Source organism: Mirounga angustirostris, unplaced genomic scaffold (assembly GCF_029215605.1).
Source record: "Mirounga angustirostris isolate CCGP_5_RB_7025 unplaced genomic scaffold, mMirAng1.0.hap1 SCAF_17, whole genome shotgun sequence".
Lineage (NCBI taxonomy): Eukaryota > Metazoa > Chordata > Mammalia > Carnivora > Phocidae > Mirounga > Mirounga angustirostris.
The window spans coordinates 29315153-29338644 of NW_026991725.1; the positions used below are offsets into that span (position 1 = coordinate 29315153).

At 53.5% G+C, this 23492-nt stretch overlaps 1 protein-coding gene across 4 annotated transcripts in view; it reads right to left on the reverse strand.

Moving 5' to 3' along the window:
* Window positions 1-23492, reverse strand: part of MAP3K14 (mitogen-activated protein kinase kinase kinase 14) — a 45117-nt gene that overhangs the window by 4596 nt on the left and 17029 nt on the right. For 3 of the 4 annotated variants that reach the window (XM_045888726.3, XM_045888727.3, XM_054510771.2), the window contains exons 2-12: window positions 16235-16510; window positions 15077-15146; window positions 12894-13104; window positions 12169-12786; window positions 11050-11187; window positions 5080-5209; window positions 4712-4843; window positions 4132-4236; window positions 2640-2803; window positions 1998-2148; window positions 14-388 (exon numbers count right to left, since the gene is read on the reverse strand). In XM_045888726.3, coding sequence (XP_045744682.1) covers window positions 14-388; window positions 1998-2148; window positions 2640-2803; window positions 4132-4236; window positions 4712-4843; window positions 5080-5209; window positions 11050-11187; window positions 12169-12786; window positions 12894-13104; window positions 15077-15146; window positions 16235-16490 — 2350 coding nt within the window. In that variant the 5' untranslated portion in view covers window positions 16491-16510. The remainder of the gene's footprint in view (window positions 1-13; window positions 389-1997; window positions 2149-2639; window positions 2804-4131; window positions 4237-4711; window positions 4844-5079; window positions 5210-11049; window positions 11188-12168; window positions 12787-12893; window positions 13105-15076; window positions 15147-16234; window positions 16511-23492) is intronic. The other variant, XM_054510772.2, reaches the window with a different exon arrangement.

A 23492-nucleotide genomic window follows, 5' to 3' on the forward strand; every position in this document is an offset into this window, starting at 1 on the left:
GGGCTGCCCGTACCTATTTCCAGCTGCTGCAGCTCCTGCTCGGGGACGGTTGCCTTCCGCTCGGCCGAGCCAGGGTTCTTGGCAGGGGCCGCGTCCAGGGAGGACAGAGGCAATGGCTCCCACGGCCCACACTCCTCTTTGCCCCAGTTCAGGCTTGGAGACTTGTTTCGCTCTGGGGGCTCTGGGGGTAGTGGAGGTTGGAGCTGAGGGACCCCGCCTGTTGTGTCCGCAGCTGGCTGGGGCCCTGGGGCCCCAGGAGAGAGCTCCCTCGGCTGGACAGGCAGGGTCTGGTGAGAGTGGCCCTGGCTGGCCGGTGCCTGGGCCGGGTGTGGTGGCGGCTGTCTTGGCTCTTTGTACTCTCCCCTCCAGGGGCTCCGCAGACCGCCCACTACAAAACAGAGCACGCTCGGTGAGGGGGACCAGGCCCCAGCCTCTGGGCCAGGCCACGTGGTCCTTGCTGAGCAGAGGGCTGGGAGCAAGCAGTGAGGGAGGACTCTTGTCCCACTAAGGGACACAATTTAGGAGGGCGCCGGGCGGTCTTGGAGGAGGCCTCTTCCAGAAGATGGCCCTCTACAATGGGAACATGACGGTATATCTGTTTATTCCATCTTCCTTCTAGGTAACAATCGCAAATTTAAAAATGACAGAAATGGCTCCAGGGAAAGATTCTGTCACTAGTAAAGAGAAGATTTAAAAACAGCCCTGAGGTCATAGCAACTTCGAGTTCCCATGTAAACTGGCCTCCTTGACCTCCCGCCGCCATCTCTCTTACCACCCCCCCCCACCCCCAGTCAGTGCTTCCCGAGGGTGCCAATGCTCTGGAGTGTGGGGTCAGTTCATCTGTGTTTGGGGGGGCATGCAAGGTCTCTCTCCTGTTTTATTTATTCCCCTCTGACTCCCATAACCACTGCCTTTCCCCTGCTCACCTCCTGGTGACGTTCTAGTGTTTGACATGGCACTTGGGGTTCGATCATATTTTTGCAAAGTGTGTGCTTTTTTTTTTTTTTAATTTTTTAAAGATTTTATTTATTTGCGAGAGAGAGAATGAGAGACAGAGAACATGAGAGGGAGGAGGGTCAGAGGGAGAAGCAGACTCCCTGCTGAGCAGGGAGCCCGACGCGGGACTCGATCCCGGGACTCCAGGATCATGACCTGAGCCGAAGGCAGTCGCTTAACCAACTGAGCCACCCAGGCGCCTGTGTGTGCTGTTTTTATTTATCAATATTTAATTTACAAAAAAGGCATCGTGTTCTAGGCCTCGCTCTGTCCATCTACCCGGCACTATGGTTTGAAAAGCCGGCCGGGCTGCCTTGCGAACACTGACTTGCCTGCCCCGCTGTCTGGTGCTCCATGGGACACAGCCAGCACCACCCGTCTTTGGCCCGTCCGCTGTCCCGGGAAGAGACGTGCCACTGCACCCTACGCCCCTCCCACAGGTGTGCAGGTGTCTGCGGGCGCTGGGAGCTGCCCTCCAGCAGAGCTAAGGGCCGCTGCCCCACATCCTCCTGCCACTTAGTGTTACTAACTTTCTGCCTTTTCTCATTTAGTGGCTGGTAAGTGCTATCTGGCTTTATGTCACATTCGCTGATTACTAATGAGCTTGAGCCCCCCTTTATTTATTTATTTATTTTCGATTTTATTTATTTATTTGACAGAGAGGGAACACAAGCAGGGGTAGTGGGAGAGGGAGAAGCCGGCTTCCCGCCGAGCAGGGAGCCCGATGCGGGGCTCGATCCCAGGACCCCGGGATCATGACCTGAGCCGAAGGCAGACGCTTAAGGACGGAGCCACCCAGGCGCCCCTTGAGCCCCCCTTTAATGTTGTAGTCCCTGTCCCCCATCGACTGAGCTTCGAGACACAGTACAAAGCCCACGGTGGGTTTCATCGCTATGCTCTAGATGGGGACACCAAGGCTCTGAGACGTCGAGTACCTTGCCCTTGACCACTGCACCATGCTGTCGCCTCTCCCACCCCTGCGGCCCGTGGGGGGCTCTTACCATGCTGCAGCGCCAGGCTGACCTTTCCCCCCAGTTCCACCGCAGATGCACGGCGGCCAGGCTCTTTCCTCAGCCCCTCCTGGATGGCCTGGGCAGTGAGCGGGGCACAGGAGGGTGGGATCTCTCTCACAGGTGGAGGCTCGCTGGCGATCTGTGGGTCAGAAGGTGACACGTGTGGCCTGTCCCCCCTCATTCCCCAGCACCCAGCTTTCTGTTCTTCTCTTCCCCACTTTCCCCTGCCCTGCTGTGCTGCGGTCGGCCACAAACACTGGAGAGGGATGGGACTTTTCCAAGGAAAGGGAAGAAAGGGGCCAGGTAGACACCGGCCAAGGTGGCAAGGTGTGCCCAGGACCTCCAGGCTCAACCTGTCAGGAGGCAGGCAGAGGTGGCACAGGGTATGAGTGGAAGAGAGCCCTGACCTGCCGTGAGCTCAAGGAGATCCCTCCCTTAGGATCTCCCCTGGGGCCTGTAGATTTGGGTGGCAAGTATTTTAGTCACGGTCCCACAGTTATGATGAGGCCTCTTCCTGTTCCCATCTGCCACCGAAAAGCAGCCAAAATGGGGGGTCACTTCAAGCCTGCAGCCTGGGCCCCGAGGCCCTGCTGGCTCCCCCTCCTAGCCATCCCAGGTGCTGTCACTGACCTTGAGGCAGAGCGGCCCCCTGAAGTACTGGGTCCAAGGGTGGCAGCCATTGAGCATGTGGAGCATCATGCAACAGCTGCTCCAGACGTCCACCTTGGCATCACAGGGCTTGCCCATCACCACCTCTGGGGCCATGTGGGTCTCTGTGCCAGGGATGTAGTCCCCTGAGAAGGGGGCGTGAGACCGGAAAGCCAACTGTGAACTCTGACGGGCAAGAGCCTTGGCAATAACCCCCACCCCCAGCCCCCAGTCAATTCCTGAAATACCTGGAATTTGTCTCTGTTAAAGTACCTCAAATAGAGAGGAAGCTTCCAGATCAAACTTGCTGGGGCGAGCTAAATCAGGGGCTCTACTGGGAACTGGTATAAAGAATGTATCACCCAAAATAGGGGCTCGGCCCTTTGGACCCAATCCTTAGAATACTTTTTAAAAATGGGGAGGGGCCTGAACATTGAAAAGTAGGTTGTCGGAGACTAATTAATGGTTTGATGTTTCTGAAATTTTAGTGAGTGAAGAAAAAAAACAAACTTCAATGCATAGAAGACTAGAAGGATCGATACCAGATGTGAAGAGTCACACCCCCTCCACCCTGGTGATTTGTATTTTTTATTTTTGCTCAGTTCTACTTTCTGCAAAAGATTTTAGAAATTATTCTTGTAATAAGAAAAAAACCCAGTAGTTATTTTAAAGGGACGGGCAGGTGTCCGTCTTCAGTTTACATCTTCAGAATTACCAACACAGTCTTTAGTAACAGAATCACTTCTAAAAGACTGTTTTTCTTTTGGTCAAGAAGAAATAATTTTATGCTTAATGCTATAAATGAAAAAAGCAGGGCACAAAATTGGGTTATATCCGCCTTAACTACGTACAGGGTTAAACAAAAAAACAAAGAAAAGACGACGTGGAAGGAATTACTTAAAACGTTAATGATTGTCTCTCTGGGCAAGAGAAGCGGGGAGGGTCCTTTTCCCCTCTTCTTCTATACCACGTAACTCTGTAGTTGGCAAATATTTTATAATGGATGTAGACTATTTTAATAATCAGAAAACTGTTAAGTTAAAAACAAACATTTCTCCAGCTACAGAGCCTAGGCCCCTCGGTCAGCCCTCCTGTTGTGCTTCCAGAAACTGTGCTCAGAGGCCTGGGAGGGCTGAGGCCACAGGCTGGGAGCAAGCTACCCAGACAAGGCTGCACAAGAGGGTTGGAGCCGTGGGAGCTCCGCGGCAGAAGACCCGGGACAAGGCAGTCAGCCTTTCTGTTCCCTCTTCTGTGTAGCAGGAATCTCAGAAACGTGAGCATCTGATCCTTGTTCCTGTGTTTAAGCGTAAGAGAAGCTTTCTAGAGTTGTTGAAGGGCTGAAATATAATGGTGGACAAAAAGTGCTCACGTCTTGGACTGCTGTTACGGAAAGCCCGGGAGAAGACACGGGGCTAATGCTGAGTCAAGGCTGGGGATGATCATCCTGGGGAGGGCAGTGCGGGGCGGGGCTTACCCGTGACCAGTGACTTGCCCAGGCCATCGGGTTGAAGGCACACAGCATGGCCGAAGTCACAGAGGGCCGCACGGCTCCCATCGCTGGACAGGAGCACATTGTCAGCTGCCGGGCCACCCCAGAGAAGAAGAGGAACAGGTGAGTCACTTCAGGCCCCAGCCCAGTCTGGGCCTCCAGTGAGGCAGTTTCTGGCTGACCCTCCGTGGGTTTCATTAGTCATGAGGAAGACGAGAGCCTCATCGGTTCAGGCTAGAGGCAGGCAGCAGGCCAATCTCGGAGGTACAGGGACAGAGTTTCCTCCTGGGACGTTGCCACTCAGCTCTGCCGCTCCCACCCTCCCCCAGTGGTTGCCGGTGTGTAGACGCTGTGTGGGCAGCACTGCCCACTGGCAACTATGGTGTCAGGCTGAGGGCTTGGGAAACACCCCCCCCCTTCCCACCGGCACAGCCTGGTCAGCCTGACTCAGGCCCTGCCACGGGGGATGGCCAGGCAGGCCCAGAAAGATCTGGGAGGACATCAGGCAGGATGAGGTAAGGAAGGAGCCCACTGGGGACCAGGGCGGTTGGGGTGTGAGCCTCACCTTTGATATCTCCGTGCAGAATCCTTCGGGTGTGGAGGTATTCCAGTCCTTCCAGAGCCTGGCCTAGGTAGTAAAGGGCCCGGTCCTCCGGCAGACAGCCCTTCTGCTTTATGAGCTGGCCCAGTGAGCCACCTAGGAGACCAATGGCCAGTCTTTACATGGGGCATTTCCAGGCCTGCAGGCAGGCCAAGGCCAAAGGCCTTCAAAGGGTAGGTGGCTGGAAAGTAGGCCTTTCCTGCCAGCGTCACAGGGTCGAGAGGTTAAAATGGAGTAACTGGGGACCAAGGTCAACCTGGGCAAGACTCGGGGAAAACCCCAGGTCTTGGCTCTGATCCGTGAGGGGGAAAGAGTGGCGCCTGACTCCTTACCTTCCAGCAGTTCCATGAAGATGTTGACCCAAGGACCCTCCTTCACAGCTCCATACAAAGGGACGATCCTGGGTGAGGTCAATCCCGCACATGCCATCAACTCTTCTGCCCGAAACACTTCGATGCGCACCTGGCAGGGCCCACGTGAGTCAGGGTGAGGGCCCAGGCTGCTTCCCTGGCATCCTGGCAGGACCCTCGATGCTCCCTGCACGGAAACTGCTGATGCTCCCCATGTCCATTCTGAGGCCAGGCAGGGCCGTGATGGGCCTACTGGACCCTCAGAGACTAAACTGTGTACCCTGGGGGGGGGGGTCATGTTCAACTTCTAGTACATGGTTAAAGTTCTGTACTGCCGATGTGTGTGGAAACACTTAGAATCACACAGAAACTATTACCCTTATCCAGGCCCCTGGCATGCTGCCCACCCTCAAATCTGCCAAACACACTTTTTCTCCCCCCAGCCAAAATGGCTGGGCCATTTCTAGGACGTGGGACCTTTTGTTTATCAACATCCACATCTATTCCCCAGAGGCTGGGTTTCCATCTTATCTGCAGCCAGAGCCGATGCAGCTAAGATCCTGGCTCTGTCAGCACCCTTCTCAGCACTTTTCTCAACTCGGAATTATTTGTCTTTTTCCCTGAGGACGAAAATGTCCATGTAGACGGAGCAATGCTTGTTTATTCTGTTTGCAGCTGTTTCCCCAGGATCTGGGCCTAAGAGAGGCTTCTCAGGGGGAGTGGCTTGGCCAAGGCCCCTCCCGAAGGGACCACACACTCCTTTGTGTAGGGACCAGCATAGCATGGCGGGAAGAAATAGGCCTGGGATGCAAACATCCTAGACCAAGACTCTGGCTTGGCCATTTCCAAAGGTAGATCACTTCCCCTAAGCTCTGTTTCCATATGCAAATGGTGGTGACAGGACTTGGAGGGATGATAATCAGCACCAGGCCTGGCAACTTGTGGGTGCTTGGGAAATGTTAGGTGCCCACTTCCTCCAGCTCAAATAAGAGCAGCTTATTAAACACTTAGAATTCCTAACAGAGACGTGTTCTCCTTTCTGGCTGCAGCTGGTTCTCGTGTTAGCCTTGAGAGGTACCACCAGGGGGCGCCAGTGGCAACCCAACCAGCCTGGAAGAAATCAGTCAGGACCTGGCAGAGCTTTGCTCGGAGACACGCTGACTTGGCAGGAGCTCTGCCGATGTGGGGCTTTTGGGCTTTTGGACTTTTGCCTATCAGTGGAAAATGTCTTCTGGTTACAGACTATTTGGTTTGGTTAATCAACTCGCATAAACTTTGACTCTTTGTCAGTGTTTCCAGCTCTGAACCTGAGCTGGAAGGAATTCGCCGACAGGACTTGGATTAGCCAATGTCTTTAACTCTCTGGCTCCTGAGCTGAGCTGCAGCCGAAGCACTCTGGGGTGCCCCAGAGGACTCAGCTGGGCGCTGCAGGTGTGGGCGCTGGAGGGAAGCAGTGGTGATGGCTATCTGTGGGACATCATGCAAGGTACCAGCTCCAGAGAGTTCGGTTTCAGCATTAGCTCGTGCTCCAGTCTTTCCACAGATCCTTACGGAGCTGGGTTTCTGGAGGCGGCTGTGATATAACTATTTTAGGGGGGATAATGTGGAGCAGGAAAGGAAGGTGAAGGTGTCCAGTCGGATTTCAAAATTGGAGAATTGTGCAGTGCCCAACAAGGCATACATCCCATTAGTGATTATGGTTAAGAACAGAAGACAAATTTTCTTTCCACTTATGCGCATTGTTATTCAAATGATCACTACGTTGTTAGGCTAAACACTATTGTGTGACCTAATTACTCAGTAAACGGAACTTTTAGGTACTTGTTTTGGGCCTCGGGTGCCATGAAAAATTACTGACAGACACTGAGGGCTGCGAAGAACATATGAGAACCTCTGCTTTAACTATGAAGAAATCCCTAAAACAATGTTAAAAACATTCTCACCCAGGGGCGCCAGGCTGGCCCAGTGGGTAGAGCGTGTGACTCTTAATCTCAGGGTTGTAAATTCGAGCCCTACATTGGGTATAGAGATTACTTAAAAATGGAAATCTTAAAAAATAATTAAAAAAAAATTCTCACCCAGACACACGGGGGTCAGAGGGGACGCTTCAAAACACAAGGTGCATTAGAAGTCCGTGCCAGCCCCCGGGAGAGCAAGCAGAAAGAGCAGTCCCGAAGGAGCTGGGTGAGGAGAACGCACATGGCCTTCCTGCCCAGGGCAGCAGCTGGCCCACCGCTCCTCCCTGGACTTCAGCGTCCTCATCAGGGTCGTGGGATCGAGCCCCCGAGCTCCGTGCTCAGTGGGAAGTCTGCTCGGCATTCTCTCGCCCTCTCCTCCTGCCCACCCCCCACACGTGCATGCGTGCATGCGCACACTCTCTAAAATAAATTTTAAAAAACCCCAAAACTAGTATTTACTGCTGGCTTAACACACGCCAGAACGGTTCTAAGCGCTTTGTAAGCATCGGTATTTGCATCTTACAGCGGCCTGTGGGGCCGCATTCGCATTGTCCTCATCCTGTAGGCCAAGGAAGTTGAAGTCTGGGCAAGTAACTTACCCAAGGTCACTGGCAGTATCAGAGCTGGGATTTTGGTTGGGGAAGCCTGACTCGAGAACTACCAGCTACCCTGCCTCACTGAAGGCCTTTCCAGGAGTCTGAGTTTTTATATCCGGACGGTTTCCCTCCCCCACCGCCCCACATCCATTCAGGAGCGAGCATACCCCGGAGGCGGGGAAGTGTGATCAGCCATCCCCTAACTGCCAAATCCACAAGCCACCTCCCTCGGCTTAACTGCCTGCATGCTGATTTTTTCCTTCTTTTTTTTTTTTTTTTTTAAAGATTTTATTTATTTATTTGAGAGAGAGAGAGTGAGAGAGAGAGCGCAAGAGAGAGTAGGGTTAGAGGGAGAAGCAGACTCCCCGCTGAGCAGGGAGCCCGATGTGGGACTCGATCCCGGGACTCCGGGATCATGACCTGAGCCGAAGGCAGTCGCTTAACCAACTGAGCCACCCAGGCGCCCTTGATTTTTCCTTCTTGAGACTCTCCCCTCTTTAGTATTTGTATCCATTTTATTTCATCCGTCAAAAAAGGGATAGTCACAATTCTGTATATTCTTTTAAAGATCTCAGGAACATAAAATATGTGAAAGTAACTAACACAGTACTGGGCACATGGTAGTCCAATGAACAGAGGGCTCCCCCCTTATTTCCTCTTTACCATGGAGATATTCTCCCCTCAGTCCTAGTTCTGCTTCCTCAACACGTGTCCAGGCTGCCCTCACTCATGTACCTTGCTAATGGCTGCTTCTACGTAAATGTCCACCTCCCCTTACAACCCGAGCTCCTTTGGGGCTGGTGTGTGGATTCTGCAACTATCTCCAGCCCCTGGCACAGTGTGCTTGGTTAACAGCTGGCTGGATTTGGCCAAGGCCACACCAACCCAGATCAGTGGCAGAGTCAAAGGGAGGCTCCCAGAACTCCATGCTCGGGCCAGATGTTCTTAAATAAATGGTTCTTAATCCTCTTTGGGCCACAGGGCCCTCCGAAAATCTGACACATGATACAGACTTCCCAACCAAAATGTGTGTGTACATACACACCACATACAACTACAACACAGAATAAAGTTTCAGGAGTTCGTGCAATCTATAAATTCATCCACTGACTAGGATATGAACTTCTACATTGGCTGATAAAAAGCACTAGAGAGATGTATATGTGCCAATAAGGAAATGTGTCCATGATCTACTATTACATGAAAAACATGGCACAGCTTCTAGAGTACAATCTCATTTTAATAAAAGAAACTACATGTTTATGGGGCACCTGGGTGGCTCAGTCAATTAGGCAGCTGCCTTCAGCTCAGGTCATGATCTCAGGGTCCTGGGATCGAGCCCCATGTTGGGCTCCCTGGGTCTGCTTCTCTCACTCTCACTGCCCCTCCCCCTGCTCGTGCTCTCTCTCAAATAAAATCTTTTAAAAATAAACCACATGTTTATTTATACATATATGCACATATATATAGTTTATATATATATGTGTGTGTATATATATATAACAAGTCTAAAAAGTCAAAGGGCAGGTACTCTGAGAATGGACTGGGGAACAAGGAGACTTTTGTGTTTTGGGGTATCCTCTGAATTCCTTTAATGAGCCTGTAGTTAAAAGATCAAACAAAACCTTAAAAAACAAAACCCCCTACGTTAAACCCTGGACTCAGGGCCAATCGGCATCTGACCTGAGGCCACTGATGTTCTAGAAGGAGGATCAAGGAAGTGCTGTTGTACCACGTGCTGGGTCCTCCTCAGGGAACACAGGAGGGTGCTCAGACTTGCTCCGACCCCATGCAGCCTGACCTCCAATCCCTGCTCCCTCCCCCAACCCTCCCCTCTTAGCTGGGAACCGTTTTTTCAGATCTTCTGGCTGAAAATCCTAAAGGACACCTGTGCCTGCCCGACTCCCCCTGACCGCCTTGTTGGCAGCTGATGGGCCACCAACGAGACATCCCACTTGAAGTCTTGGGTGGGGGGGGCACGCAGGTTCTGAGAGCGGCCAGCTCCAGCGGGCCTAGGCAGCAGCTCTGGCGCTTGGGAGCCCATTCGTTGTGGTTGGAGCTTTTCCGCCTGCCTGGGGGAGGTGAGAAATGGAGTATCTGTCCTCTTCTACTATATCAGGGTTGTTTACCTTGTTGCCTGGGACTCCGAGAACCTCAGCAGGGCAACAGCTGAGCAGCCCAGTGACTAAGCTCTCCCCAGCACTGGGCATGGGTTTCCAAGACACTTCACACCCTCACTCTCCTCCCAGCCACCCCTCAGGAGGGACAGCTGAGCCTTCTCCGATGGCCTGCGGGGGGACCTGCGGCTGAGGAGGTCAGGCACGGAGCCCTGGCCTCCAGCGGAGGAGGATGAGCCACGCGGGCAAGAGCCCAGCATTGCCAGCACGGGCTCAGGCCGGGGGCAGGCGGCGGGGGTGGAGCCTGCTTGTTTGACATAGTATGTCTGAAGTTTGGGGTAATACCTACGGATAGTCCCCTCTCAGCCTGTCACCTGGCGGCCCAAACTCTCAGACTTGAGCATCCCAGCCCACATACGAGCTAAGGAAGCCAGGTGATTCACGTCCGATGTGTGTCCTCACCGCTGAGAGCCACAACTCTGCATGGGGCACGAGCCGGCTGGGCCCTGGACAGGGCCACCTGACCGAAGGAGGCCTCAGTTCCAGGCCTAGCTGTGTGGCTTTAGGCAAGGCACACGACCCTCTCTGGTCTCTAGGTCTATCACTGGTGAAATGGAGCCGGAGAGGTGATTCACACCTCTGCTCACGTCACATCCTAGGACCACGAGCCTCCTCCCCCATCCCTTTCTAAAGAGTGGTTCACAGCCGAACTCTGGAGACAGACGAGCCTGGGTCTCTTGCTGTAAGTCGCATTTCCTCATAATGTCCACCTCCCAGGACCTCTTACTCCTGCCAGTAGGAGGCAGAACCTGCACCTAACTCGGATCTGACTCCTCAGGGCCCAGCCTCATCCCAGAGGCACCTGCTAGGTACGGCTACCGCTCTGGTTATTACCTTCTGGCCCAGGTGTGAGCACTCCCACTGTATGGGGTTTAGGGGTTTCAGCTCAGCACGATGAGCCAACTGCCTTCCAGGTTTGGACTTGCCCCTAAGGCCCTGGCATCAGGAGTGGCCCAGGACGCGTGCACACTTGCGCACTCCGACATACACGCATGCCAAATGCGGCGGCTCCCAGGCTGGGACATGTGACTGACACTGCTCCCCTCCGGTTCCAGCTGACCCCAGGGTGCCCAGCGACAGCCAGGCTCCGTTAACAAGTCAGACCCACGGCCGCCCTGGGATTGTCCTTGAAAGAAAGCAGAGGGAATACTCCAGGGCCACCCGCCTGGCTTCCCTCTGCGGCCCTCAGAGCCTGGCCGTCCCTTTTCCTTTTTGGCGTACCTTTTTGACGGCACATTGGAAGCCAGTCTGCTTGTCCTCCATCCTGTGCACCTCCCCAAAGGAGCCTCTGCCCAGGCAAGGCTGGCGCGCGGCCCAGTGGACCTCCTCTCGGTACTCATAATCCACCGGCTTGAGTTTCTGGGGTTGGCAGGAAAGAGAGGCCCGTTTCAGTGGCCAGGGCAGCAGAGGGACGAAAGGTTACCGTGAGGGAGGAAGGCGCTCTGGGCGGTAGTCCTTGTCCGGCTGCTCGGGTGGAGCCCTTATAACCAAAGACCCCAGCGGGTCTGAGGCAGGGCTCTGGAGGGGCAGGACCGGCGCGGGTTACAGGAATAAGGTGAAGGCCAAGGAGAGCTTCGCGGGTGGCCCAAGTCTAGTTGATCCTTGTGATGAAAGATCCTTCTCCCCGGGCTTTGTGGTTGTGGGACAGAAATGGAACTGTCAACAACCTTGACAAGGAGAAAATACAGCTCAGGAGCTATAAAGTAAAACAAAGGGAAGGGACCGCAAAGAGGGGTAGGGGGCAAGGGATCGCGTCAACGATGGATGGAATAAACCCCAGATATTTAAGTCTGGTAAAATGACTTAGAGTCACAAAGCTCTCCAGTAGAGAACTGGGGTGGGGGGAAGAAGGCAGAGCAGAGGGTAGTGCAGATGGGCAAAATCCTGGTCTTTCATAGCAGGGGTGGGGAGTGAGCATCTGTGGTTGAGAGTGCCAATTCCTGTTTCTCAGAATATGCATCATTCATCACACACACACACACACACACACACACACGCACACGTGTACACATACACAGCAGCGATAGCAATAATGAGCTAATCAACCAGAAGAACTCAAAACAGAAATCTCTAAAGAGCCTGAAGAGTGACCTGGAGGTGGAGTGGGGGGTACTGCTCTCAGAAAGCTACGCACTTTCCCACTATCTGATGTGTTCTCATGTGCACGAGTGACTTCCATAAAGAGCAAAGACCACCGCCCCCAAGGGGGGAATGGAGAGTGGGTGTGGCAGGTTTCCAGTGCTGCTGCCCAACCCCCCCAGCAGGTCCCACCTGACTGCCAGCTGCCAATCTCGGCCCCAGAGTGGGTGGCACCCACGCAGGTGTGTGGGGCTTGCTTACCTCCGTAAGCAGGACCCCCTCGCTGTCCTCAGTCTCGGGGCTGGGCTTTCGGGGCTTCGAACCCCCTGCCGACCAGGTCTTGGCCAGGCTGGCCAGGCTGTGGGCCTGGCCGGAGCTCACGCTGCCCTGCAGGGCGTGCACCAGGTACTCCTCCACAGAAAACTTCTCCCGCAGGCCACGGGATGGGCAGCCAGGCTCCAGGTGGGGGCCAGGCACCGGCTTCTGACTGTCCCCACAGACCAGTTTGCCCAGGTAAGGGCCAGCCAGGGGCTGCTGGCTCTCTATACCGGTCAGTTTGTCTAGGAAGAAGGACTCTAAGGGGTGAGGTTTCCAGGGCTGGAGAGGATGGAATGGGAAGGGATGGGGCAGCCTGCTGTAGGGGAAGGGGTGCACGGGCTGGGGTACGGGGCCGAGGGCCTGCGGGTGGTGGAGTTTCCACACATGATTTAGACATTGCAAAGGGCTGATCAGTTTGTGGAGTTCTGAGCGAGGCAGGGCCGGCCGCAGGTCCTCCTCGAGTTTCTTAAAACACAGTCGGCCAAGGCCTGGCTCCTTTGGAGGCTTGGTGAACTGGAGGGCATTTCTAACATACGCGGGGCCTAGTGGAGATTCATCTTCCTGTGCAGAAGAAGGCAGGTGTTAGGACCCGGGCCCAGGGCCAAGGCACCGGCAGCATCCCGAAGGCCCCAGGAGCCTGGGGTCTGGGCTGTGGCGGTGACTCTTACCTGCACGGGGACTGTGCAGCTCTCCTGCTCTGGGGTCCTGGGGAGGGGTTTGGCCAAGGCCACTCCGGCCTGCGTCAGGGACTTCGAGCTCTTCTTCTTGCGCTTCTTCTGGGCTTTGCTGCGGCGCTTCCCTTTCCAACACACACGGGCCATTTTGCCCTCCGTTGCGTGGGCCACATTGTTGGGGATCTGATCAAGGCTCTCGGACTGGCTGTCGAAAGGGACAGATCCGCAGGTTGAGTGTGAGGCAGCGGGGGGTGGGGGGTGGATGGCTCAGGAACTGCGGTTGGATTCGTAGAGACCCCCGAGGTCAGATCCTAGCTTGGTGAGTGCTTGTGTAAACGTGGGAAGGGTCCTCAACCCCAAGGAACCTGTTTTCTCATTTCTAAAATGGGCGTAGGATTTCCTGCCATGCAGACGAAGCTGGGGTTTAAAGGAAACCGCTCATTTCAAAAGCCTACCTCAGCGCCTGATCCCAAAGCAAGCTTCCGACAGACAGCAGTTATTACTACCATGATGGGGCACACGCTGCTCTTCAGGGGGGATGGGCAGACGCAAGGTTCCCACACTACTCTCCAGGGTGGGCTGTCCCTGGAGAGGTCCCCAGGTGCGGGGGCGGCATATGACTTGGAGGGCCACACTCTGCAGCGGGCACTCTCAGCTCTGACAAGAGTCTGTTTCTGTTGCCTCTGGATGAGGGACAGTTGAGTCTGGGCACCTCCACCCCCACGGTTCCTGGAGATCCCTGGTTTCCGGGAATGTAAGCTGCTGCATAAACACAGACACCATTGGGGCCCCTGGGTGGCTCAGTCGGTTAAGCACCTGCCTTCGGCTCAGGTCACGATCCCGGGGTCCCTGCTCAGCGGGGAGTCTGCTTCTCCCTCCGCCCCCACGCCCCCCTCATGCTTCTTCTTTTTTTTTTTTTAAAGATTTTATTTATTTATTCATGAGAGACAGAGAGAGAGAGAGAGAGAGGCAGAGGGAGAAGCAGGCTCCCAAGGAGCAGGGAGCCTGATGCGGGACTCGATCCCAGGACCCTGGGATCATGACCTGAGCCGAAGGCAGACGCTTAACCATCTGAGCCACCCAGGCGCCCCCCCCCCCATGCTTCTGCCCCCTCTCTCTCTTGCTCTCTCTGAAATAAATAAATAAAATCTTTAAAAAAAAACCCCAAAAAACAAAAAGTCTGGGCTGACGCCCGGTACCACAGAGCCTTCCGTTCTCGGCCAGCCTAGAGGCTCACTACCACTGTGGATCCGAGCTGGCTCTTGGTGTTAAGGCATTGGCCACAGAAGAGTGTGAAAAAGCCACTGCCAAATAGCTGTGCCACGGACCACAGCCTCAGCTGCCCCCCAGTGGCCTCACCTTCTTCTCCCCAACAAAGGAGGCAGATTCACAGCAGTCCTAGGGGCTGCTAAAGGCCTATGGGCTTCTCTCAGGCAGCTGAAAGAAATGGGCCCTGAGAGACCCCCTACCCTGGGCCAAAAGGCATCGGGGGCAGCGTAAGGCATGTGATTCGACACTGAGCATTTCTCGGTTCAAGGGCAGCAGCCCTCCCCCAGCCTTTTTTATCACTAGCACTTTGCAAATCCCAATGATAAAAAAGTCATCCTGTTGGTAGAGGAGGGAACTGTCTCCAGGTTCAACTTGCAGTTGGCCAAAAAATCATCTTTGGGGATGGGGAGCCTGGGAACAGACCGAGCCTCACTCTGGCTTCCTTTCCGTGGGGCCACCCAGCTGCGAATCTGTCGGTCGGTCCCCTCCTGTGTCCAAACCCTCATCCCTCCTTGGGCGTGTCTCGCAGGAGAAAAGACACCAGCGGGTTTCTCCCACAGTTACAGCGGCCCCTCGGTGCCTGCGTTCCTGGTCACGCACCACTGGGAAAGTGACTCCTGTTCACAGCACCCTCCCCACTGACGGGAAACAAGGGGGAGCAGCAAGGACTCTGAGGAGAATAAAAATAAAATGTCAAGCTGACGGGACCCAGAGGCAGTCATCCACACGCCGTGAAAAGCTTTTGAAAAGCTTCTTTGGCTGACAGAGCAGTTCAGCCAGGAAAACCTGGGCGGGTTCCAAGAGCTGAGCCACAGGTGCTGGAGGAGGGAGCCAGGGGTCACTGGGGAGCGGCCGGGGCGAGCAGCCGGGGGAGGGAGGACGCGGTTGCAGGTCCCTGGCCTTCTTACCTGTAGTGTTTGGACCCAGCAATGAAGATCCGCTCTGAAAAGGTGGGGCTGAACTCTTGGCTGTTCTCACCTTGCGAGTAAAGGAAAAGAGGTTGGACGAGCAGAAAGGAGGAGAGGAAGAACAGGACTGGGCACTGAGGACAGAGACATCCTCTCGGGCCGCTGCCCCGCTCACCCCACCCTCCTGCTCAACAAGAGCAGAGGGCAATGCCAACAACGGGGGCAGAAGGGTGCCCACCTCACTTCACTAACCGTGCTGCTTAAGTGACATCGTCCAACACACCCAATGAAGCAGCTGGCACATAGTAACAGCTCAATAAATACCAGCTGTCGGGTACTTCTATATGACTTTGTACGCGCCTACTAGGACCATCATGTCACCCACTGTTTTACTTTGTATTCTCTCATCTCTCCTCAAAAGCCAGCCAGAAGGGAGTGGAAGACAGGGGAAGGATGTGGACATGTGGAAAAATGCCACCTGTCTCCCCAGCCTGTATCCCAAGAAACCTTGGAGGGTAGGGGGGAGAGAGGAGGACTTCTGGCCTCAGCCAGGCCCCCAGGAGTTTCTCAGGCTCTGGTGGCAGCCACCATGCCGAGTCATTTAGAAGTATTGTGAGTGCAAGCAGAGAGGACCACACAGGCCCCACCCTGCACTGGCCTATGTCCCCTTGCCTGGCCCAGCAGGCCGAAGAGCAGGTGCTCATTCTCTGGGGTGGAGCCACCTCAACGTAGAAGGTGGGGAAGGGCCTAGAGGCCCCAGAGGGGCTTTCCAAGAGACCTGGCCTTTCCTGTCTGGGGCCTCTCCAGAGATGCTCAGGCTGTCCAAGGTCACAGCACAAGACTGATGGCCTGCTTGACGATCCTGCCAAGAGCCCCAGGACCTGTGAAGCCTCCTGGCTCTCCTGCCCTGCTCCGCTCATGATGGACAAAAACCTCTATGCACCACTCCTCCCTTATGTGTTCCAGCCCCCGGCACGGTGACAGCTCCCACTTCAACTCATTCTTGGCTTACCCCCCAAGTTGTGTCTTGTGAAAATCTCTGATCGCTGTCAACCCTGACCTCCCTCCCCTGTGCCCTGTCACCCTGGCACGAGGACTGCGCCCACCTGCAGGCCCGCCCGCCTGCCCTCTGTCACCAGCCCCAGCCCGGGCCCTTACATTCGGCCTGGGCAATGATGGAGATGGCGGCCAGTCCTCCCTCGGAGCCTTCCTTGGCAGTGCCTTTGGTGATCACGTCGTTCAGGATGTCCCACTTCCCGCAGAACACGGGGCTCTTCTCCACAGCCTCGAGCTTGTTGACGGGGCCTTGCTTCTTCCCCATTGCCTGTGTCTTCTCCTTGGCTTTGGCGAGCTCCTTCTGCTGCCCGGCTGCCGAACCAGGGGCGCCCGGGCAGGCCATTTCCATCACTGCCATCTCCCAGGCTCACGCTCACCCTGAGGGACCAGACGCAGAACAGGCTGGGTTAGAGAAGAAAAGCGGGAGAGAGGCTTTTGACCTCTTTCTGCCTCATATATTTATCTTCCGAACACCCCAATGGCAAAGGAGTCAACCCTTCTTGTTCCATGTGGCATGAGCCCTCACCCTGGCTCCTACTAGCGCACCCCCACAAGCAGACTCCTTCCATTCTGCCCAGTGAGGAGGATTCCAGCCCACTCCTCCAGCATGGCCACGGCACAAACATGTGGGTTTGTCCTTTCTTGCTTTTATAAATAACGGCCGAATCTCTTTCTGTTTTTTTTTTTTTTATGCTGAATTTTGCTCTCCCGGAACGTGGTGGTAGATTCCGTACTCCAAAACCGCCAGTCACCTCACTGACTCTGCATAAACCTTGCCTTCTTAGAGGACATGTCTACACCGGCCACAATGGCTTTTCTCCAAATGGGGAAAATAAAGTTTTTGTTCCCTAGCAGGAGGTAGATACGTGTATGTGTGCATGCACAGATTTACGTGTGGATATATACATTACGCACACACACACCATTTTACAAAGTCTACAAATCAGCTTGCAAAAGGCAGCGCCAGCACTTGGCTCTTTTCCCGGGACGCATCTGTCTGTGGCCTTCCAGAAGGAACTGACATGCTTCTTTCTGTAATGTCCGTACTCATTGCTGAAAACCTCTCCTAGGTATCAGTTTTCTTTCAGGCAACATTAGTAGTGGAATATTTATATTAGCGCCCCCAACACCAATCTATACCTCTAGGACTCCGAAGACAAAGCGCAGGGCTTCACGTCTCACTGGGTTCTATCTCCAGCAGGCCTGTGCGTTCCCCGGAAGCCCCAAGGGAGAGTGAGCCCAGTGTTGAGACAATCTTGTGCAAACAGCACGTAGACTGGAACTGTCATGAAAGTGATCTGCGCTGATCTGGGATCGCGACCCTGTGGGAACCTTTTGAAAGACTGGGCCTGTGAGCTCCCAAAGCGCAGGTCCCTCCAAGTCGGGACTTGCTTTCCACCAAGCCTGAGAAGGCACTGCATTCAGACAGGTTTTTTTTTTTTTAAGATTTTATTTATTTATTTGAGAGAATGAGATAGATAGAGCATGAGAGGGGGAAGGGTCAGAGGGTGAAGCAGACTCCCCGCTGAGCAGGGAGCCCAATGCGGGACTCGATCCCGGGACTCAAGGATCATGACCTGAGCCGAAGGCAGTCGCTTAACCAACTGAGTCACCCAGGCGCCCCAGACAGGTTTTTAATAAGTGCTCCCTGCTGGCAGGCTGGTCTAAAACTGTCGCTAACAGATGCAGTCTCCCCTGGTGGCAGTCCACTCATCCTGGAACCCAGCTCCATTTGCTCTTGGGGCAGAAAGGCGGGCATTGTGAAGGCAAACCTCTCCACCACTGGTCCTTTGCCCTGTGAGGCTAGAAGCTGACCTGGGACGGTGGGGGCCTGGGCATCTCTAGGCTGAAGCTCTCTTCCTACCGAGTCTGCCTCACTGCAACAGCCACGAAGTACGGAACCGGCTCGACTCAGGGCGGGGTGGGGGGAGGGTGAGATGGGCTTGTTGGTTGCTACTAATTTGATCCTTTCATCTCTGCCTTCAAGGGTCTGCTGACTCTGAATTCAGAGCGGCTCCAGCTTTCAGCTCAGATGCCTGGGCTTGGCCCTGAATGCCGGAGGCTGGGGAGGGGCACGGATGGCCTCATTGTTACCTGTTGACCTTGCAAAGTCTAAGGGGTGTTCTGACTTCCAAGTGCCCACCTGTCTCAGCCTCTTTTTTTTTTAAGATTTATTTATTTATTTTAGAGAGAAAAAGAGAGAGAGAGAGGTGGAGGGGCACAAGGAGAGAGAAAATCCTCAAGCAGACTCCCCGCTGACCGCGGAACCAGACATGGGGCTCGATCCCAGGACCCTGAGATCAGGACCTGAGCTGAAATCAAGACTTGGCCGCGTAACCGACTGCGCCACCCGGGCACCCTGTCTCAGCCTCTTTGCTAGAGGAAAAGGGGTCTTAAAAACAAACTGCAAGCCCTCGGAACCTAACACTATTAAAGATGCGCCGAAAGGGACCTCAGTAGTGCTTTAATTTCATTTTCACTTGAAGAAACTGACGCTAATTAGGCAGAGACTTGCCCAAGGTCACCCAGCCTTATGTGGCACCACAGGCCCAGGACCTAGAACCCCTAGCTCCAGGCTGTGCCACCCCCTCCCGGAGTCTCCTGGGCTCCAGGCAAACACAAGGGGGAAACTCATAGCCCTGTTTGGTCAGAAGGCTCCTGAGGGTGGGGGTGGTGCCCTCAGCGTATAGCACAGTGGGGCACAGAGGAGATGATCGATGTTGGCTGAATGGGGTGTCAGAGGATGACCTGCAGAGATAGGATGATCCCAAGCACCAGGGATGAAGAGAAAGTCCCATCTGGAGTGAGAGAAATGAGGCCAAGGCTGTTGCAAGGGCACCCAGCTGTTTGAGATCTAGCTGGGCTTCGGTTCACAGGGCCAGTCTCTGTCGGATATGGATCATCCTGAGCTACAGCCCTCCAGAGAGGCTGGGAGGCTGCCCCTCGCCCCCAGGAGCCATCCTGTTGCCTTGGCAGTGAGCTGGGCCCCTGGCCAGGGGTCCTGATCCCCCCTCCACGAGCATGCCGGGCTCCCCAGTGCCAGGGAAGCTGAGTCTGAGGCAGCAGGGCTAAGGGCCCCCTCTGCAGTTCTCTGATGACTCATCCAACAGCCTGGCAGGCAGAGAGAGGAACAAGCAGCCAGTTGAGAGGCTAACCCAGAAGCTGGCAGCTGAACCTGTGAAGGGCACGGGAAAACAGGCTGACCCTCACCTCCCAGGGGCACAAAATCACAGCCTGGGAGCTGTACGGCTTCTCTGGTGCCACATGACCATGACTCAGACCCTCACTGATAGCCTCTAAGTTCAAGAAGCTATTCTCAGGATACTCTGGCCTGAGAGTAGCTCTCCTACACATTCACACACGTTTGCTCCCTCCCTCCTCCCCCACTTCCACAAGGGTTCTGGCCTACAAAAAATAGGGTTCTGCATTAAGCCTGGGACTGCTGGCCAGGTGGCCTTCCTAGCCTTGGGCTTTGCCCCTGGCTTGTTGCCCCAGACAACTGCCCTGCAGCTTTGCCCCTTCTTTCTTCTGTAGCTTGTGGGGAGTGAAGACTGAGCCAGTTGCGTCTCTGCCTTTGAAGGCAAGTCAAAATCCTGATCCATTACTCAGTCTGGATGCTCTCCCCAGCTCCACTCCGGCCTCAAATGCATCCTGCTCCTCTCTGTCACAGCCGAGGATGTGGGCACTGGTAATAGCCAAGCCCACTGAGCTCACCTACAAGGCCACAGAAACCAAAGGGGAAAGAAAAGGTGTGCTATTGGTTCAGTATTCCTTTAGGGCCTGGTGCACGGGCACTGCTTGCTGTCTTCTATGGGGCCTCGATGACCGCCCCCCCCGGAGAAGTCTGGTGGTCGCAGTGACTGGGACGGTACCAGAGCGACCCTTGGGCATATCTGTAGGACATGCCTGCTGTGGGCAAGGCTCCTGGGCCCTGAGACAAACTTGGCTCCCTTACCAGCTAGTAAAACTCTTCTGTCCAAGTTGGGGAATTTTTTTTTTTCTTTTTTTTAAGTAGGCTCCATGCCCAGCGTGGAGCCCAATGTGGGGCTTGATTCACAACCCTGAGATCAAGACCTGAGCCAAGGGCGCCTGGGTGACTCAGCTGGTTAAGCGACTGCCTTCGGCTCAGGTCATGATCCTGGAGTCCCTGGATCGAGTCCCGCATCGGGCTCCCTGCTCGGCGGGGAGCCTGCTTCTGCCTCTGACCCTCCCCCCTCTCATGTGCTCTCTCTCTCGTTCTGTCTCAAATAAATAAATAAATAAATCTTTAAAAAAAAAAAAAAAAAAAAAAGACCTGAGCCAAGATCAAGAGTCAGATGCTTAACCGACTGAGCCACCCAGGCGCCCCCAAGTTAGGGAGTTCTTAATGTGGGTTCAAGGACAGCCTCAGGATGGTCTGTGAGCCACAGAAATTATATACAATTTGTACTTTTACAGGGAAGAGGTCCACAGCTTCCATCATATTTTCCAAGGGTCTGACATTCCCCAGAAAGTTGCTGTAGTCTCTTTAGAAGATCAAGTCCATGATTCTGGCACCGCTCTTCCATGACAAAGAAGAGCTCAATAACGTAGCAGTTTCCTACCTGACTGCAAGTCAGAATAACCAGACGAGTTCTAAAATGCACTTGCCCCAGACCTACTGAAACACTTGCTGGGCATTAGGCCCAGAATCTGTATTTTTGACAAGTTCTCTGGGTGATTCTGATGCCAAGGGGTCAGAGACTACCATTTGACCCCTGGTCTATACTATAAGGCTGTCCTGTCCAATATGGCACCACTAGCCACATGTGGCTATTTAAGTCAATTAAAATTAAATAAAATTTAAAAATCAGTCCCTCAGTTACACTAGTTACCATATTGGACAGTGCAGATAGAGAATGTTTCCATCACTTCAGGAAGTTCAATCAGACAGTTCTTGTTTACAGCTATGATAGCAATGTTTTCTCTGACAGCAAAATTTCTGCTCCTAGGATTCTGTGGCAGGACTGGAATCTAGGCTAAATGAATTGCCGATTAACTAGAAGGTACAAAAATATGTTTTATTTTGATCTTCAGTGATGATAACCTTCACATTTCAGTTCCCTTTTTTAGTAAGTGCAGTAAAAACACCAGACTAGGAACCAGACGAGAGGGGTTCTAGCCTTGGCAACTTTTTAAAAAAAAAGCAGTGGGACCATTTTTGTCAAATGAACTCATAGCTCAACGCCCAGTATATAAAAGAGCTAGAAGCACGCAAATGGTATGTAACTCACATGAGAAACAGCTGATCTGCTAGAGAAGGTGGGCAAGAGCCTCATGCACTCAGCTTCCCTTCATCCACCAGGGATTTCTGTGGAATCCTAGGTCTTCTCTTCTGAGGAAGAGAGCTTGAAAACCAGTGGCCTAGGAAATCTTGTGAGGTTCCTTCTAGTTTCCCAAATGTAACCGATCTGTCAGGATCATCTGAGGGCAGGATGACCAATTCAGAATGATCACTGTCGATATTCACTAAGCACCTACCATTATTGACCTCATTTTCAGATGTGAAGACTGAGGCTCGGAGAAGGCCTGGGGCCTGCCAGACCAGCAACACAGTTACAAGTTGCAGAGGTGGGGCTGGACCCACACGCGGCTGTCTCCAAGCCCGCATGCTCAAGCTCGAGCAGGCCACTGAGATTCTTATCTCAGCTGCTTCCGACTTGTTCTGAGGACTGAATAGGCAGTCGGTCTGCCTGGTCCGCAGAAGATGCTGAATGAAAGCTCATTCTCTTGCCCTTCACCTGCCTCACGAATGCCATCACCGAGACAATGGGACTTCTCGGTATTGGCACGACAGAGACAAGGTGTTCAGTTGTAGCGAAGGCATTTAACACGCTGAGCCTCGGGCCTCTGTATATAAAAGGCAAATAAAAATCTCTGTTTTACAGGGTCATCTTGGAAATGTCCACTGAGGCACCAGGGCAGACCAGGGCAAATCCCTCTCATGACTATTTCATCTGGAAGTAAAAACTTGTCCTCCTCTGAATGCCCAGAGGGGACAAATAGCAGAAGTAGAATGACTCAACTTCCTTAATAAGATATTAGTTGAAAACCAATCTTATTCTGATGCTTCCTCTTTTAAGCCTTCAGCTTGCCTGGCCACTAGGCCACACTGGGCTGGCTTCTGCCTATCAGGAATGAGGGGCTGTGCAGGAAGGGGAACCAAGGTCAAGTGCCAGGCAGAGTGAGCTGGCCTGGCAAAAACAGCCATCTGGCCCGGCAGATCCAGAGATCCTCATACCCGCTCAGTCCTGGCTCCCCTTTCTGCCCTGCCTGCTCTCCCTAAACTCACCCCCCCCACCTCTGTTCTGGCCAGTCTGCTCCTCTCACTTGCCTGAGCACAGCAGCAACGGGTAAGCCTCGGATTCTTTTCCTTTGCTCACCCTGTTGCCCTGGTAGAGGATGCCTTCTTTCTTTATTAATATCTATCTTTTATAACCTATCCCCTCAACGAAGCTCCTGCATCCATTGCACAAGTGTTCAGTGAGTGTCCCCTAAGTGCCAGAGCCTGTACTAACCGGGATCATTCATTCAACGTCTTCTGTGTATTGGGCATATGCAAGGTGCTTTATCCACCTCGATGAACCTCAAGGAAACCTTGCAAGGTGGGTGGTATTATTCCCATTTATAGATGAAAAACTAAGGCTCTAGGAGATAAGTTGCCTGCAGAAAAAAATGAGGCCCAATTTACACAACTAGAGCATCTACCATGGGATTAGAGCTAAAGCTTCCTGGCCCTTTCCCCAGGGACCCAAGGATTCCCAGTTCCATTCTAGAATAAAAGTTTGTTGGCAGAGGCCCCTGGAACATCAAGGACCTGAGCAGTATTATTACCCATGTGGTTATTACTGCTCCCATTTTAAAAGCCCATGGGATCTGCCCACTGTTCATATTAGTTGCTTAGTCTGTGTAGGCAGGAAGCACAAGAACCAAAAATGAGGGGTCTCCGGTAAAAGCCGAATCAGTGATAAACTGGTCAGACTTCTAGGTGGGTTATACCACCACATGTTCCTGGGATGTTAGAATGTTTAACTTGATTAGTTTTAACAGGTCATTCCATTTTCTTAAAACAACAACAACCCCCCCACATATAAGGCGCACACACAGAAACACGAATTCCAGGAAAGATGACACTACCTTCGCTGGGAGAGTCACTGAAGGATGATGTGCTCTGGCAAGCAGAAAAGTAAGCCAGAGAAGAAGCGGGATGCAAGAAGCAATGGAAGGCCCAAGCATCCATAGGATATGTGGGTCAATTTAATTAACCACTGGATGTAAAAAAAAAAAAAAAATAGTTTAAGCCACTCTAAAACATTAAGTTCTAGAAACATTAGCAAGGAAG